Raw genomic sequence first — 16,242 nt, forward strand, 5'->3', positions numbered from 1 at the left:
TCAAACTGACAGATGTCGTCATTTGAGAAACATCTTGAAGTTGCTTTGTGCTGGACAAAAAAGAAAAACTAATCTCCAACTTGGCACAGGAAGTTTAGCTTTTCTTCGGAGCTCTCACTTGTTTCCATGGAGACACGCATCCGTCGTTTTAATTTGCAAAACAAAATGAATTGTCAGGGTTTTAAATAATAGCACGCCCATCACTGTCGTTGCTGCTCCTTGTGCTTAAGGAGATAAAACAGACACGTTTGTACTTTCATGTCAGTATATAAAAGCTTCAACACTGACATCATTTTATGTCTTACAAGGAGTTGTTCGGGATTAGACAAGTATACAAGATCATCTGAATTACTCCCAAAGTGTTTTTCTGTTCCTCTGTAAAACTTCCACTGATACTCAAGGCCCTCTTTGCAGCGTACCGTATGTTTTCCCTTCAGCTACAGTCCTGGAAACCATGAAAGCAAAGAGACGCCTCCACTTGGACTCAGGGCCTCTTTTGCATATCGTCACTGAAGGCAGAGGAGGCGTGATAGTGCTTGCCCCCCCCATCACTCCTTCTGACTGAAATTAATGGCTCCATCCACTCACAGTGACACTGATGTACTGTTAGGGGCAGGTTACTGCTTAGCCCAGCGGAATCAGTGCTCCCCAATACATAAATCAAACCCCAGACTGGTAGAGCATCGGTTTGTAATGTTGCTGCACAATAGGGTTTCTCGGCTTGACGGTGATACAATAAGGGAAAATGACCACGGACTAGTATTCTGCTATTATTTTGTTTGCGTCGGTCCGTGTGTGGCAGCGGTGTGTGCACATGTCCGCAAGTGCATGAATAGAGTCAGCAGCAGCAGCAGTGTGTCTGTGTCTCTGTGTTTCCCCCAGTAAAGAAATGCTGTAGGCTGGGTGCCTGCTGGGCGAGCTATAAATAGCCTCGTGGTGACAGCAGGACTTAGAGCTTAATGTGAGGGAGAGCATCTTCCAGAGATGTCCACGTTTATTATTTAAAACTTAATATACATTTCATTTTCTACACCAGTAACGCTGCTCATAGCTTCTCTACAGCTCATCTAGCCAACGCTGGCAACCAAAGATACTACCTCAACTTATCAATGAAGTCAGGGAAATCTAAAATATCTCAGCAACTATCTTTATCTCATTTTCTGAATCATTATATTTGATTTGGAGCGAAGACAAGACAGATGGTATAATTGGTGCACCATCTCTGTTTCTTCTGTGTTAACCTATTGTCTGCTGTGATAAATTAGGGACATTTAGAGGCATTAGCGACTGAGCAGGGTTGCATTAAATTTACCTCCCACTGCGGAGCCATCGGCAACCCTAATAATTGGAATAAAGTACTGAGAGCAATTTAACTTTTTTCTGTGAGACCAAATTGTGAGGAATAGGGCTAGAACTAATGATTATTTTCATTGTCGATTAATTTCTCAATTCATTTATGAGATTTTTGGTCTAGAAAATGTCAGAAAATGGTGAAAAATGCCAATCAGTGTTTCTTAAAGCCCAAGAAAACATCCTCAGATGTCTTGTTTTGTCCACCATTCAAAGATACTCAGTTTACTGTCACAGAGGAGTAAAGACACAAGAAAACCTTCTCATTTAAGAAGCTGGAATCAATTAATTTTGACCTTTTTTCTTTGTTGCCGTATTTTTGTGTGTGCGCATCATTATTTGTGTTACGCAGTGATGACTTTGCATGTCCTGTCGACAGGGTGGATGTAAATTGGATCAGGCATTAATGTTAACTGGAGGTGAATGGATGTTTGCACTGTATTTGACTGTACTGAACTGTAGCAGGACAGACTCGGGGCACGTCTGGATATATGAAATCATTCAGCTCCCGAGGCTTTCCTCTCAGCGGACCTCTTGACCTTTTCCCCCTCATTTCTCCTCCGTTTCCGCACACACAGCTTTATCTGGAATAAGATGTTTGAATGTCAAAGAGTGTTAATGGAAAGCTCCAGGGTCAAGCTGCACTGTATCTGAAAAGCTGTTATGTTACTTTGAGTCTTTGTTCAGGGGTTTTACCATCTTGTTTGGCACAGAAAATCATTAAGTTATGAATTTTCAATCGGGCCAGCTTGCCTTCTAGATTGATGGGGCTCATAATTTCAGGCCTCTGTGACTGATTGCAGTGGGTCTTGTATCAAGTCCATCACACACAAAACATAAAAGTTTATTACCCATTTCTAAACTTGATTTATTTTCCTGTTGGTCAGGTTCGGACTTCCTGTGCGCCACACATATCATCCCAGTGAAGAACGAGGAGGGCGTGGTGATGATGTTCATCCTTAACTTCGATTACATCCTGGACGAAGGCAGCAGTGACTCACTGGAGAGACTCAACCACACCTCGCCATCCAAAGCTGACCAATGTGAGTAAAGTTAAAAAGTGGGCTGGAGGCAAGGAGGTTAGTGCAAGGTGACATGACATATGGTGGAAGCTCGTATTCCCTTATCCTGGCCTTGTTGGCAGCAGAAAATATATATAGTTTTCTTTCATTTCTGTTCCTACATGTACTCCATGTACCAGTGGCTATATAGAGCATGGATGGAGCTTCTAGTTCTGAGAGGTGATGCCAGTCGGGAACCTGAATTCCTTCTTATGGCCGGCTGGGGGCGAGTCATCTGGTTTCAAAAAGAAATCCTATTGTATGTAAGCTTATGAGAAAATGACCCGAGTTCTTACTTGAATTAGTACCTTGGTAAACAGTTTCCCAATGAGTTTATGGTCCCAATCACTAGTTTCAAGCTTTCGTCAATACTACATGACGTGCATTGTGTAAGTAGCCTAGAGTAAGGGCCCGACAAACGAAACCAACATCAAAGCACGAAAAAGACTGCAGTCAATGGCCAACTAGCTCTTACGTTCTATGCCTGCGTGAGAAGAAATACCTTGCCCTACCACCAGGTTTTTTGACATCATTTCCACTAACATCAGCACTTCTCATTGAGAATATGTCTGACACAATAAATGGGGCTTTTCCTTTCTTTTTCTGTTTCTTCTTGCTGAACAGCCAATCAAAGTGATTTCTCCCACTGACATGTTGCACTGTCGATTCTACAAGCTCAGTCAGTCAAAAAGCCACCAACAAGGGCCGACTTGTGCCAGTGGTGCGGGCGACAAGGGCCACAGACGCTAACCAACGGCCACGACATTGGCCGATGGCCGACCGTCATCTGGTGTGTCAGTGCCATAAAAATGACCACAAAGTAGGGTATGCTTTAGGGCATTGCTACCTTGTGATTGATGCTACCATGGCTTGTCCTCAGGTTCTCAGTCAGATTCAATCAGTATCCTCCCCAGCTCCATGCTGAAGGCCATAATGCCAAACTCAAGGCTTCAAAATGTCCATACCCAAAGCACTGGGTGACGTCATGAAGGGTTTACACTTGTACATGTACAGAAGAAAGAGGTCGTCACATTGAAAGAGCAAGCAGGAAGAAAACAAGTGATAGTAATGTAACAGCCAGTCATGACCTTTTACTTGTAACCTTTTCCCACATCCATATCAATTTGTGCCTTTACGCGGTCCCTGCTGTGTCTTAACTACTTGACATGACCCTAATATTAATGCTGCACGCCCTGCTAGATGCTATTATGCAAAACATTTCTCTAGCATCTTTAGCCTTCATAGCGTTGTGCTTATGCAGACATAACTTGTGGCGATCACATTCACTTCTCCTCGCAGCAGTGCAGTGCAGGATATCCCTGCTAGACAGCTCCTTTGGCATGTTGACACTAGCGTTTAGCAGACACTGATGTGTTAGCCTGCCATCATCTCAAAGGTCTGGCCCAATTATAGCTCATAGCCTGCCAGAATGGCCTGATGAACTACTGGAGCAGTGCTGCAGAGGACTCAGCTTCCCAGAGCTGTCGGTGTAATGCTGTATAATGCCATTCCCCTGCGGTGCGCTCAAACACGCTCTTGATGCCTCCTCTCTCTTCTCTGTCGCTCTCTTCCTCCACTTTGTGTCTGTGACATATAAAGCAGCAGCGTAGAGGACCAGAGGTCACCTCTGGATGACTGTAATTGGATGAGGCCCTTAACAGGCTGTGATGCCTCATGGGGTGGTGTGGTGAACAGAGTGGGAACGCGTGTGTTGAGTGTAAAAGCAACTCTTGTCTGTGTGTGTTTGTGTACAGACTTCAGCGAAACCATGCGTGAACGTATAAGCTTTTCAATTTGTGAGTGTTTGCGTGTACGTGTCGCTGATAAGGCCTACTCCTTTCACTCTTCTATGGGAGCTTGCCCGACCGAACACAAGGGCAATCCCTGATGGAGCAGGTCTCTATGAATTAAAGCCTATTCATGCTTATCTGAATATCTAAGTGGGCGTTCCTGCAAATCTGGTGCTGACGTCCAGATTTGTTTACAAGGTCGAGCCTCAGTGCTGGACACCATCACTTTCTTTCTCTCTCTCTCTCTCTCTCTCTCTCGCTCTCTCTCTCTCTCTGCCTACACGCAACCGCGGCCGTCGCAGGGATTACCAGAGAGAGTTGGTAGTTCTTGGCCTCGTTTCATCACCGCTAACTCTACTGCACTTTTACTAGCAGATGGACAGAGGGCACAAATTATGAATAGCTCTGCATAATTTAAGAGAACAAACTGCTACAGATGTAAATTTAACTTGGTGAAACCCATCGTGTTACTATTTTGAGGAGCAGCTCTGCAGTATGTGTAGGAGAAGCTGCCTTCAGATGGTGCGAGGTGATGATCCATGTCTTGCATTATGTAGACTGCTTCTGGGGAATGAGCAGTTGCGCATTAGGTGATGCTTATCGATCGCCATCGCTGCTCTGCAACGATTTCATCCATTCTGCAGCCGTCTTGGATTTCCCCATTTTGGTTTGATGCGGCTGAGAGGAACCACTTCCACACAAAAAAGAAAAGTGGCATTTAAAGGTGCTATGTGAATAAACGTATTAAGGCAGCATTATGCAATAATTTGCAATTTTTGCGCTCCTACAGTTTCGGATTGGAATTCACTTTACACCATTGTAGTAAATATGGACAGTTGTACACAGGCAATTGTTATGATTACATTACTTATGATTGAACACTAGCAAGGCTACGTCCTCGCTGATACAGCCAAACATCAAGCAAGTGCAACAACACAACACAACACATAGCAAACCAACTTTTATTACTCATCCGTCCAACAGCAAGAAGTCTAGGTTGGTGTCTGCCTTTTATTTCTCTACTAAAAGCCAGTCAAGATTTACTCCCGTCTGGCCTCTTTCACTCTCTCTTTTTCTCTTCTTAGCTTCCACCATCAATTGGTCTTGCCTTCATCGTGATTCCCGTAGAGGCTAAGCATTCCCTGTCCCTGGCCTGAAAACCTCCACCTCACAGTGGTTCAAAGCTCAGTGCTAGGTGTGGAACCACCTCCCAAACTTGTCTGGGCATAGTCTGCTAGCTGCTCTCCTAACTGAGCTGGCTAACTGTAGCTACACTTAGCAGCAGCGAGTGGTTACTTTATAACAACTAAAGCTGTCCATCAGGAAATCCTGTAAATCACAAAAAGTTGAGGCATATCAGCAGGAGGAAATCAGAGGAAAAACCAGAAAACATTTTCTCCCAAAAAATCTGATGTGTTTTCACCGACATAGTTGGTGGTATGTGACGTAGTGCATAACGAGTGCAAGGACGGGCATATAGGACTCAGACTGGGGATGATGGAGGCACCATGCTCCCTATTACAAGTCAGTGCAGCATCAAAATGATTTGAAGCTGTTATTTTTAAGATAAAATAGTGACATAATGTTCAGTGAAAAAATCCAGTATTGATGGAACTCTACACTTTCAGCCTCTTATCCAACAAGTACTCGACAACCCCTAAGCTGGAGCCAACAATGGCTACACCAAGCTCAGCACGACCTACTCAGTCATTCACGAGAAGAAAATAAACAGCTTTGATTTTCCTCTGCAGCGATGATGCAGCAGGACGCTGAGATTGTCCAGTGAGAGCCTCGTAAAAGTGTTTACAAAGTGTGTTCATAAGAGGAGAGGATAAACACTACAGGGACCAGGAGCTAAAAGGCATCATGGTGTGTTGTCCACAAGGAGACACGTGAACTCTTTGCAGGTGCAGGGTACCAAATGTATGCAAATGAGTGGTGGGGCAAAGTATCTGCATGACTGACAGCGACAGCCACCTGAAGAGGACCAGCTGTAGCTGAAATTCCTCCATTTTGATTCCCGTTCTCTCCATGTTTATTGTCTAATTAAGAAAAATACCATAACAAAATGAAAATGTACTTCTCTTAACTCTGGCTCGTTGCAGTTATAATTCAATTTTCTCTATATTAATGAGTTGGGGGCAAAGTGGGGACACAGCAGAATTATCCATGTTATTCTCTAGAGCTGGTGAGTAATAGGAGAACTGGGAGCCCAGGTAAACACTCTTCAGGTAAAAGAACACTGCATGCAAATCAGGTTTTTTTATTTTCATTTAACGTCAGCAAAACCACAAGAGCAGGAGGCAGAAACAAAAGGACACAAAGCCGTTTTTGTCCTGCTTTTTACCAGAGGACCAGGCTTTATTGTTCTCTCTCTACTTCTCCCCTGACATCTGAATCATGCTCACATTACAGAAAGACATTTCACTCCCCAACATGGGGATCTGAGGGCCCAATTAATATTCAATGCAAATATTACTATCCGGTATCATAGCAACAAGGGCCACTGTACGTCCATTGGTTGTGTGAAGCCGCTGGTGAGTTTTTGCAGGCAAAGAATGAGAGGGTTTGAGAGGGAGTGAGAGTGAGCACACACACACGGCATATTCCTGCAAGGTTGAGCCTTTTCAATATCACCATTAAATATAGCTCCATACAATGTTCTCAGCATACACCGTGGATGCGTGACTGAATTATGAGCTAATTAAAAGATTTGTGGTGTATGTGTTTATCCTCCAGGCACAGTAATTAGAAACAGAGCTGTGAGCATGTGAAAGCTCATGAGCTACCATTCATTATTTTGTTAAGGTGTCATTTTATCAGTGTTTAAATCAAGCTAACGGAAATGTGAAGTGCTCAGGCTGCAAGATCGAATGATGCTGTAATATTGCAATGGTGTGATTGCAAAAGGGAGTGATTTTCCTTTGGAGGGAAGAACCTCAATAAACAGGGTTTCGCTGTATTGTGCAGACTCGTTGGCATATAAATTGGATTTGCTGGTTTGGGATCAGCTGAAAACCGAAGATCAGAAGGTATTTTTGCCTCGTAGCACCGAGCTCAGATGAAACACAACCTTGTGATTCTTTTGCAGAAACAAGGAACTTAATTTTACCATCATTAAGATGAATTACTTGTTTACTCATACTGACTCCAGATCCTGCTCTGACTCAACAATTGAATGCGAATCATTTCCAGCATCATCAGCATCCAGTTCCAGACTTAAAGGTTAACTTAATGCAAAAATGATAATCCAGTCACTATTTACTCGCCTGACTTTCCAATGGATGAAGAGTCAGGTGAAGTTTCTGGAGCTTCACAGCAAAACAGTGTTGTGGAAATCTCGTAACAACTGAAGTAGATACGGATTTGTTTAAAAATGTAGAAAAAATAACCAAAAAAAATGGCTCCATCTCCGTCTTCCGAAGCCCCAGGATCCCAAATTGATTTTAAAAACCATTATTTAACCCTGAAAAACTTCACTGTAGCTGCTGAAATAAAAGCGTTAGTGCCCACCTCATCTGAAGTGGGTACAGGAGCTCGACCGCACGTATTGTTGAAAATTGTTGTGCAAATAAATAGATAACAAAAGACAACTACGACTCCAACTCAGAAAAACAAACAAAAAATCGAATTCGATGTTTAGGAGAATGCTTGACTCTGTTTTGACGTGAAGTTCCAGTAATGTTTTGTGGACTTCGAAACTTCACCCAACTTTCCATCCATACAGAGGTGAGTAGATTTTGACTGAATATTCAGTTTTGGGTGAACTTGACCTTTAATTTAAACACACCACACTGACCCGAGCAGATGCTGGGCATTGCGTCTAAAAGTAGTTCCTCCCTCTCCTTCTCCAACAGTAAACAAGGAAAACAAATCAGCATGCTGCTCCCTGCTGAGCCTCAAACATTAATTCTATTTTCTATTTTGCCTCCTATTGTGTCTCTGAATTCATCCATAGCCGCTGTACTCATTGCGGATATTGGAGTTAAACGGGGTGTGTCAAATACAATGGTCTGTAGTTTGCTCTAGGGCAGGCAAAATTGTACAAAAATGACATTCAATTATTCCCTCTAAAAAAAAATCCACGCATAGGGTGAAACCATTCAGATATCTATTATATAACCAATACAACGAGAGAAAAGAAAACTTGTATAGGTTTATTTATTTCAACATAAACATGTCTTTTTAATAGATCTGCATACCTACTCATTACAAAAAGTAGTGAGGGAATGAACTTTAGTGTTTGTACTTAAGTATTTCCATTTCCTGCTACTTTATGCATTTACTCCACCACATTTTTGAGGCAACTATTGTAGTTTTTCTCAACTACATTTATTTGATAAATGTAGTTACTAGTTACTTGCCTGCTGCATCAATATCAGACACTTTACATCAGACAGAGGCATCAGACAAGTACTATTCACATGGGTGATCTTTAGGTTTTATTCAAGTATGACTTTAGGGTACTTACTACAACACTGCAAAATAGGCAAATACTATAATGTCCTATAATGTAAAACTTAATTTCTCTCTCTGATTGCCTTTTTTTTTTTTTTTTTTTTTAAAGTTAGCCATCTACTGAGCAAACTGTGAATTATTTCCAAACGGAGCTCTTTAGGTCGCTCGGAGTGCAGATCTCTCTCTGCGGCCGAGTTGGGCTGTGAACTCTCAGCCATCATTACCACACGGTTGTTGTTGAACTGTTCGCTCATTACAGCTTGAAAGTGATGTTGACTGTGTGACCTTGTCCGTTTTGCAGTGCAGCTGTGGTCGTGCTGCCTTTTTCTCACAATCGAATGAAAAATACTCATTGCCCAGCAAGTATACAAAGGGGATATAATGACGATCTGGTGTGACTTGTTGTTTTTTTGTTTTTTTTAATTCAGGTTTGCTTGTCCTTTTTTTCTTTTAATGATTTTATGATGGACTTCAGTACATTGCATGGCAGTGACACTTGTTTCCAGGGACTGGGATAGCGCCCTGATCCGTATGTATGGCATATGTTCAGTCGACTAAATGATTCACAACATGCAGGCCACAGTTTGTGGTCCATATGTGGAATCTAGCGAGCGTGACTGTCTCTCTCATGACATGTTTGCAGATATTGTTAGATGCAACTAAATGTGTCTTTTTTGTGAATGGTGTGTGAGTGGGTGTGTGCTACGTGTACGTAATACAGCATACATGTATTCATTTTAACAAACTTCACACTTTTCTTCACCTTTTCCTGCACATCGCTCCCTCAGAAGTACCTGCTGTTGTGACAGCAGAGCCCTAAATATCACTCCTTCATCTCCACAGGAGCTATCACTCACTCATTAAAATCCTGCACATAATTCTTGAAAGGACTGACTCCTCATGCACTCCTGCCATTACAATATTTCAGTAAATGTCCTCCTCCATGAATAATTGAAGGAAATTGAAGATTGAACTAGTGCCCGAGGCGGAGCGGGCATTTGTTTTGATCTGCCAGGGTCTTTTTAAGATAGCTGCATTGGCAGGCTTTTCAGTGCTATTGGCAAACAAGTGTGAGATATCAGCGGGGATGTTGAAGGCTGTAAGCAAGTTCTGCTGCAAACACACCATGAAAACACAACACAAGGTCAGTGGGGGTTGTGTCGATCCCACTGGCTCATTAAAAAGCACCGTGCATTCTGTTTTATGCTGTTTTGGGTCTCAAAGCAGCCAAGTAACTTACTGTATAGACTCTACATGATAATTGTGCGACTTAGCTCTCACAGCCTTAGAATTGATGTTTATATGTGAAATAAGTTGCCCCAAGGCACTCTGTTACTGGTCACTATAAACTGATGTCAGATGAATAATGTGGCAGTAATGAGCTCTATTCTTTGTCTCTTTCTTCTTCTCTGTCAGGGAAAGGGAGATTCTTTCGCTTCCGTTTCCCGGCCTTACCTCTCCTGGGCATCAGCAAGCAATCCCTGCCCCAGGAAGACCCCGACGCCGTCATGGTGGACTCCCCTCGCCACAGCGACGGCTCGGTGGCCACACGCGACTACCAACTTCCCACCACCCGCGAGAGCTGCAGTCCCTCGTACGCCAACGACACCCGTGCCCTCATCGGCCCCAGCCATTGCTCCACCCCTGTGTCAGGGCCTTTGGACCACTCATCGCCCAAGGGCCCCTGGGACCGGGTATACCCGGACCAGGCCGTGGCCCAGACCCAGCAGCAGAGCCAGGAGGACACACTCGTCGCAGCTCCGTCAATCCCGGGCCTCACTCCAACCGCCTCCAGAGAGAGTGTGTGCAGTATTCGCAGAGCCTCCTCCGTACACGACATGGAAGGCTTTGGGGCCAACTCCAAGATGGCATTCAGGGACAGACATGCCAGTGAAGGTAGGAATCTCTTAATAGCCCTTAATGTATGCAGTAAAGCAGCTTTTACTGAATATCAAACAGTTTTTGTTTTTTTGTTTTTTTGTATCTGTTTTTTTAAGTCCTCTATGGTTAAAGTTGTTCTAAATGTAGTTTATCTTTTTAATTCAAGACCACCTCCACTTAACATTTTGTAAAGTCACATTGAATTTTTACATAAATCTGCCAAAGGGGGAAAGTTTCTCTGTGCTCTCCTCAAATCTCGGTTTAAAACATGAAAGTATGAAATTACTTTCTGACATCACAACTGGTTTGAAAGCCAGTTGTTGCATTTATTAATTTATTTTTTAAAGCAAGTCTGGAGGGGAGTCTCTTGGTGTGTGTGTCTGTGGTTGGTGGCCACTGCTCCAACATAAACACTATTCGCCAAGTAATGTCAGTAATAACAAAGAGTCAGACATGGTCATTACCCAAATGTTATATTTTACATTAAGGGACTCAGAAGGAATTTATTATTCGTGACAACAGTAATTTGGCTTTATTAATTACCAAACTCCCTGTGGTCCCAAAATAGGAGATGCGAGATGCCAGTATCTTAATCAGCATTATAGTGAGTCACCATCTGTACTGGGTGCTATTGATCTTCCCTTGAGTCTAAATCACTCATTAGCCTTTTGGCCCTCATTTGGATGAGGGTAGAAGTGCCCCAGACTGGCCCCGTTTCCTCCAGGCCAATCAGTCTACCCCATCCCCTTATCTACAATCCTCATTCAAATAGCTCCCAGTGGCTGACACAGTAATACGTCTACTTCACGGTAATGAATTGTTCACGGGTGCACTAGCGGGGGTTTAATGCCAGCCGCCATTTGTCATCATAGAAAACCAGAAATTCTTTTCTCTCTCTTCCTTCTCTTCGCTGTGTCGCTGCCATCACAGACAATGGTCGCAATATTAAAGGTAACGAACAGCAGCATCTTGAGCTGAACTTTAGCACGGATGCTACATTTATGCTGCACAAAGCCTGCTTGTTGCATGCGTTTTTTCCACATGACTGAGGTTGATGTTGAATGCAAATGCCTTGGTGGGGTGACTGACAGTGTGTTTGTAAGTTCTTGCACCGGAGCCTCGAAACACTGGCTCTAAATGACTCAGTCTCAGTGCACATGACCCGCTGATCCCCAGCTAGTCGCCCAGGGGAAGCCTCTGATAAAAAAAACAAAAAAACACGCTGACCTCTGCACGCGCTTGCATGAAGCAACATATTACTTTTCCTGCGTTTGCTCATTGAAGAAAATCAATGAAGCTTTACAAGATGATACCTCCCACTGTCTGTAACCTCGTTTTTCTTCTATGCAACCTCTGGTTTACGCTGCCATGTCTTAGTGAATGAACAGAAACCTGACTGTGTTTCCATTTGAATTTAATATGCTCGCCCTTTTGTAAGCTGCAATGGAAGCGTAGCAGCGCATATGCTGCATGCAACATTATCTCACTCACACAGGCTGACTTGATGCATAAATTAAAGTATAACTGACCAATGTTGATGTTTTGCAATATTAATAATAAAGATTTACATGCAGCGCTGCCATAATGTGATATTTTAAGTACTGTTTGTACCCTACAACCCACCCACCCTTCCATATTTCCCCTTTTACCTCCTATTTCTTCTCTCTCCTGGTTTGCTAGTGTCTCGCTCCTGGATGGCTGGGGGTATGGCTTCAGCTTTTCCCTTTTTAAGTTCTTTCTTCATGACTGCAGTGATGTAACCTTACAGTGGCATGTATTGAAGCTGTGCATGCAATCTCTCATCCTCTGCTGTCTGTTTCTCTGTCCTTGACTCTCAATCACTGTACTGTACTGTGAAAAGGGGGAGAAACAAAAAACACCAACAGTGCAACCTGTGCACCTCAGCAATTCTCTCTTTTTCACTTTTTACCACTCTCATTGGAACACGTGTCAGTGTGCGTCACAGTGCTGTCACATAATGTTGCAGTGTCGAATGCTCTCACGAGAAAACAGGGAGTTAATTTTGTAGAGTTTTTATTATGCTGTGAAATTGTAGAGGACGTTGCGTGCTAAGATAAGGGAACATTTTGTTAATTCGCCGCACTGGTTTCATCAGACGGATAGATGGTTTGAGTAAGGCCTTGTTTCCACATGGCTGTGTGTAGCCATGCAACTCAGCCAGCAGGCCTTTCATTCCTATGGAAGGCTACGTAATCTCCAATGTGTTTGCAAAACTCCTCCTTTCGTTTTTGTTTCTTTCTTCAGCCTTATATACGCCTTGCGTATGTTTAAAAAGCGTATCTTTCATTTTGAGTGTGCAACAGGAAGTTAGCATTAAAACAATGTAGCTAGCCGTTTGAATTGATGAATGCAATACAGATCTATTTATATATTTTTTCTCAGTCAAAATTTCAACAGCATATTTAGCTAACATTGCTAGCATGTTAGAAGAGCGCCTATATTACATAATGTTGCTTTAATTGTCCACCTTAATGCACTCTGGCTTGCCTCACCTTTCTGTTTTCTCTCTTCCAGCAACAGTGTCTGCGACTTTTGTCATCAGTTTTATAACATCGCCCAAAAAACACACCTCGCGTTTAGGATGTTTTTCAGAATATGCACAACTTAATTTATCGTGGATGACCTTGTTGGGCCGCCAAATAGGCCGCCAAATTTACAAAATGGCAGTTATGTGGTGGCCCACTCAAGTAAAGTCTATGTGTTGGAAACACTGTACGACACAGCTGCATTAACTGCTGTAACCTTACAGCTATCTCCTATGAAAGTTATTCTTGAATCCACAATGCTTAGGCCCGACAGGCATCCAGGCTTGTAATATACTGGTGGAAACCCTGTGTCTTTCAACAAACATCCCACTGGCTAAAAACCTGACAGACCAACCTGCTCACTTATTTGTCACCACGCATTACTGGTCCTGTTTTTGTCTTAATAATGCTCCAATTGCATATAAAAACAGAAAAGCTTCTCGCTCATGTTTACGGTGGCATATCTATCCAAACGTGAAGAAATGCGTTTTCTTGCGTTGAACACTAGAGGTGTACGTCCGTATTTACAGACACAAAACAAAACTGTGTGGAAACGAGGCGTTACTGTGTGAAGTTGCATTCTTTGATTGTGCATTGAATCATTCTTTTCTTTCACCAGCAGTGTTCTTCATTAGTTTTTAATGAGAAACCTTGAAAGGCCTGTTCACCCTAGACGGGTCAATCAGAGGCTGTAGAGTTTCTATTTCAGTATCTGTTGTATTGTGTTGTGGTTGAACTCACTCCAAAAGTACGAGCCACTCCATGCTCACTACTCATGTCACAACAATCACAAATTAACACTAGAGCGTTCTCTGATGTCCACGATTCACATCAACAATAACCCAACCACAGTGAAGATGTGGCGATTTTTAATGACGTCATCCCTCTGTCGTCGTCTCTCTCTCAGGGCCGCTCAGTCAGATCAAATCCAGCCTGCTCGGCTCCACCTCTGACTCAAACCTCAACAAGTACAGCACCATCAACAAGATCCCTCTCATCACACTCAACTTCTCGGAGGCCAACAATGAGAAGAAGTGCCCCTCCCCTCCGTCCTCTGAGAAAACCATCATCGCCCCAAAGGTCAAAGACCGCACGCACAATGTCACCGACAAAGTCACGCAGGTAAGATGCTAATACAGCAAGGCTCTCCACAAACACAGAGTGAAAAGTTTCTGAGAAAATATCCCAAAATATCCATTAAATGCCAATTTCTTTCTGTAGATAGATAATCCTCTGTCTATCACCCTGTTGGATACAGAATGTTTTGCTGTTGGCGCAGGAGGTGAAAATACGACTTTCAAATATTTCAGAAAATGAGTCTTTGCATATAAACAAACTGTTTTTGGAATTTGACTTTAAAATGACTTTATAATCGTTCCAAGGATATTATTATTATATTGCCGCTGTTTATGTACCACAGTTGCTTGTTAATTGATCGATCCTCATGCTGCTGCTAGTCTTCTCCCCTGTGTGGGTCTGAACTGCATTTTGGATCAGGTCTAATTTTCCTCAGATCTATTCAGGTTGGGTCTGACTGTGTTTGTGTCCCCTTCATATCAGGATACTTTATTTAAAAGATACATTTATGCCGGTGGGGTTAGGGTAGGTTTACCAAGGGCCCAATTTGGATCAGGTCCAACATTTTAGATGTATGAGGACTCTGGCACCCATTGATTTTCTGCTTTTATCCCCTTTCCAAGTGCTAATTTCATTCCAATATATCCTATCAAACAGCATTAAATGTACTTTATTTCAAACGATATAACATATCTAGCCTGGCGCCGCCAGACCACTTCACAAATGTGTATTAGTTTAGTCCCTCTCAGTTCATTTTTCATTTCCATGGGGCTTTATCAAAGGGCATAGAGCAAAATGCCTCTGGGCACAATTGGATAGACCTACAACCAATCACAGCAAAGAAAAGCATGAAGGAGCACTGAGTGATGCATGCAAGTTGGGGGCGGTTTTTGTCTGTCTTTCTTTTCAGATTATTTTTTGATTGATTTCAGAGCAAGTACTTGAACAGAATAAGATGGATTCCAAACAGTAGTAACAGTAGTACAGATCATCCCCTTCCCAACATCCCACCCCATCCCAAGAGAAGTAGAGAGTGGAAAAAACAAGACAAAACAAAAAACAATTGATAAAATACAGTTTACAAGCAGTGTATTACAGCTAGACAGTACAGTAAAATGTGGTTTAGGTAAATTTTTTGAGGTGGAAAATGGGCCATACAGTAACTGAGTTGGAGTTTTTTGAGCCTGGTGGTGCGCTGCTGGACGGACCTGCAGACTGAATGGTATTCGATAGACCTACATCCAATCAGAGCAGCGAAACAAGTGACATGTGACCTTTCAAACCTGGACCGGTAACGCTTCTTTGTCAGTCATCATATCAGACCCGCCCCATATTAATATAATATGATATAAATGGTTGTGATTCACCGGATACAGACCAGATAAGATGGAAATATGCCTGAAATCGAGTGGGAAAGGATGCATCTGCCATCTGCAAATAAGCTCAGCAGATTTTTTCTGCATCTGAATATTCATCTCTATACCTCTAGTGCGGCCAGTCGGTTTCGATTAAATGTCCATAAAACACGCCATTTTCCCCAGTTTAAATGTCTTCTCTTCTCCGAAATGCAATGTTTTGAGGTTGTTGTTATCGCCAGCGTTGTATAGAATCCATCATCCCCCCCATCTGTTAGTAAGTCATGATTATGCTTTGCTTAGACTAAAAATAAAAAGCAATTAAGAACAGTGGTGGGCATGTATATTTTGCATTTATTAATAATTCATAACACCAATTATTTGCTGACTATCTGAGGTTGTGCAGAGTGGAGAGGAGAGACATTGGAAGTCAGTGCTCATCATATTATCATTTACTATCATCACAAATCATGCTCGCACAGATTGAGCAGCTGATGAAGTCAGCAGATTGCATGCACACCCCCCGCCTGTCCTCCCCCCACCTGCCCTCTGTGAGCCTCATGATGATTAATTGAAACTCAAGGGGTCTGATACGTAACACGGCCAAGGTGTCTATCACCTGCGCCAGATAATCAGGGATAGTTTTACTGCTGCCAGACAGTGTCCAGAGCTCAGGCCATATTTCTAAAGTTACAGACAGGGTTAGAGGTCATTGTCACCTTCC

General features: G+C 42.8%; 1 protein-coding gene across 1 annotated transcript in view; it reads left to right on the forward strand.

Annotated features, from left to right (window-relative positions):
- Nucleotides 1-16,242, forward strand: part of kcnh7 (potassium channel, voltage gated eag related subfamily H, member 7) — a 69,488-nt gene that overhangs the window by 23,840 nt on the left and 29,406 nt on the right. The window contains exons 3-5 of the mRNA XM_073462168.1: nucleotides 2,238-2,393; nucleotides 10,076-10,555; nucleotides 13,994-14,208. Of these exons, the coding sequence (XP_073318269.1) occupies nucleotides 2,238-2,393; nucleotides 10,076-10,555; nucleotides 13,994-14,208 (851 nt within the window). The remainder of the gene's footprint in view (nucleotides 1-2,237; nucleotides 2,394-10,075; nucleotides 10,556-13,993; nucleotides 14,209-16,242) is intronic.

The sequence above is a fragment of the Pagrus major genome, chromosome 24, assembly GCF_040436345.1.
Source record: "Pagrus major chromosome 24, Pma_NU_1.0".
NCBI lineage: Eukaryota > Metazoa > Chordata > Actinopteri > Spariformes > Sparidae > Pagrus > Pagrus major.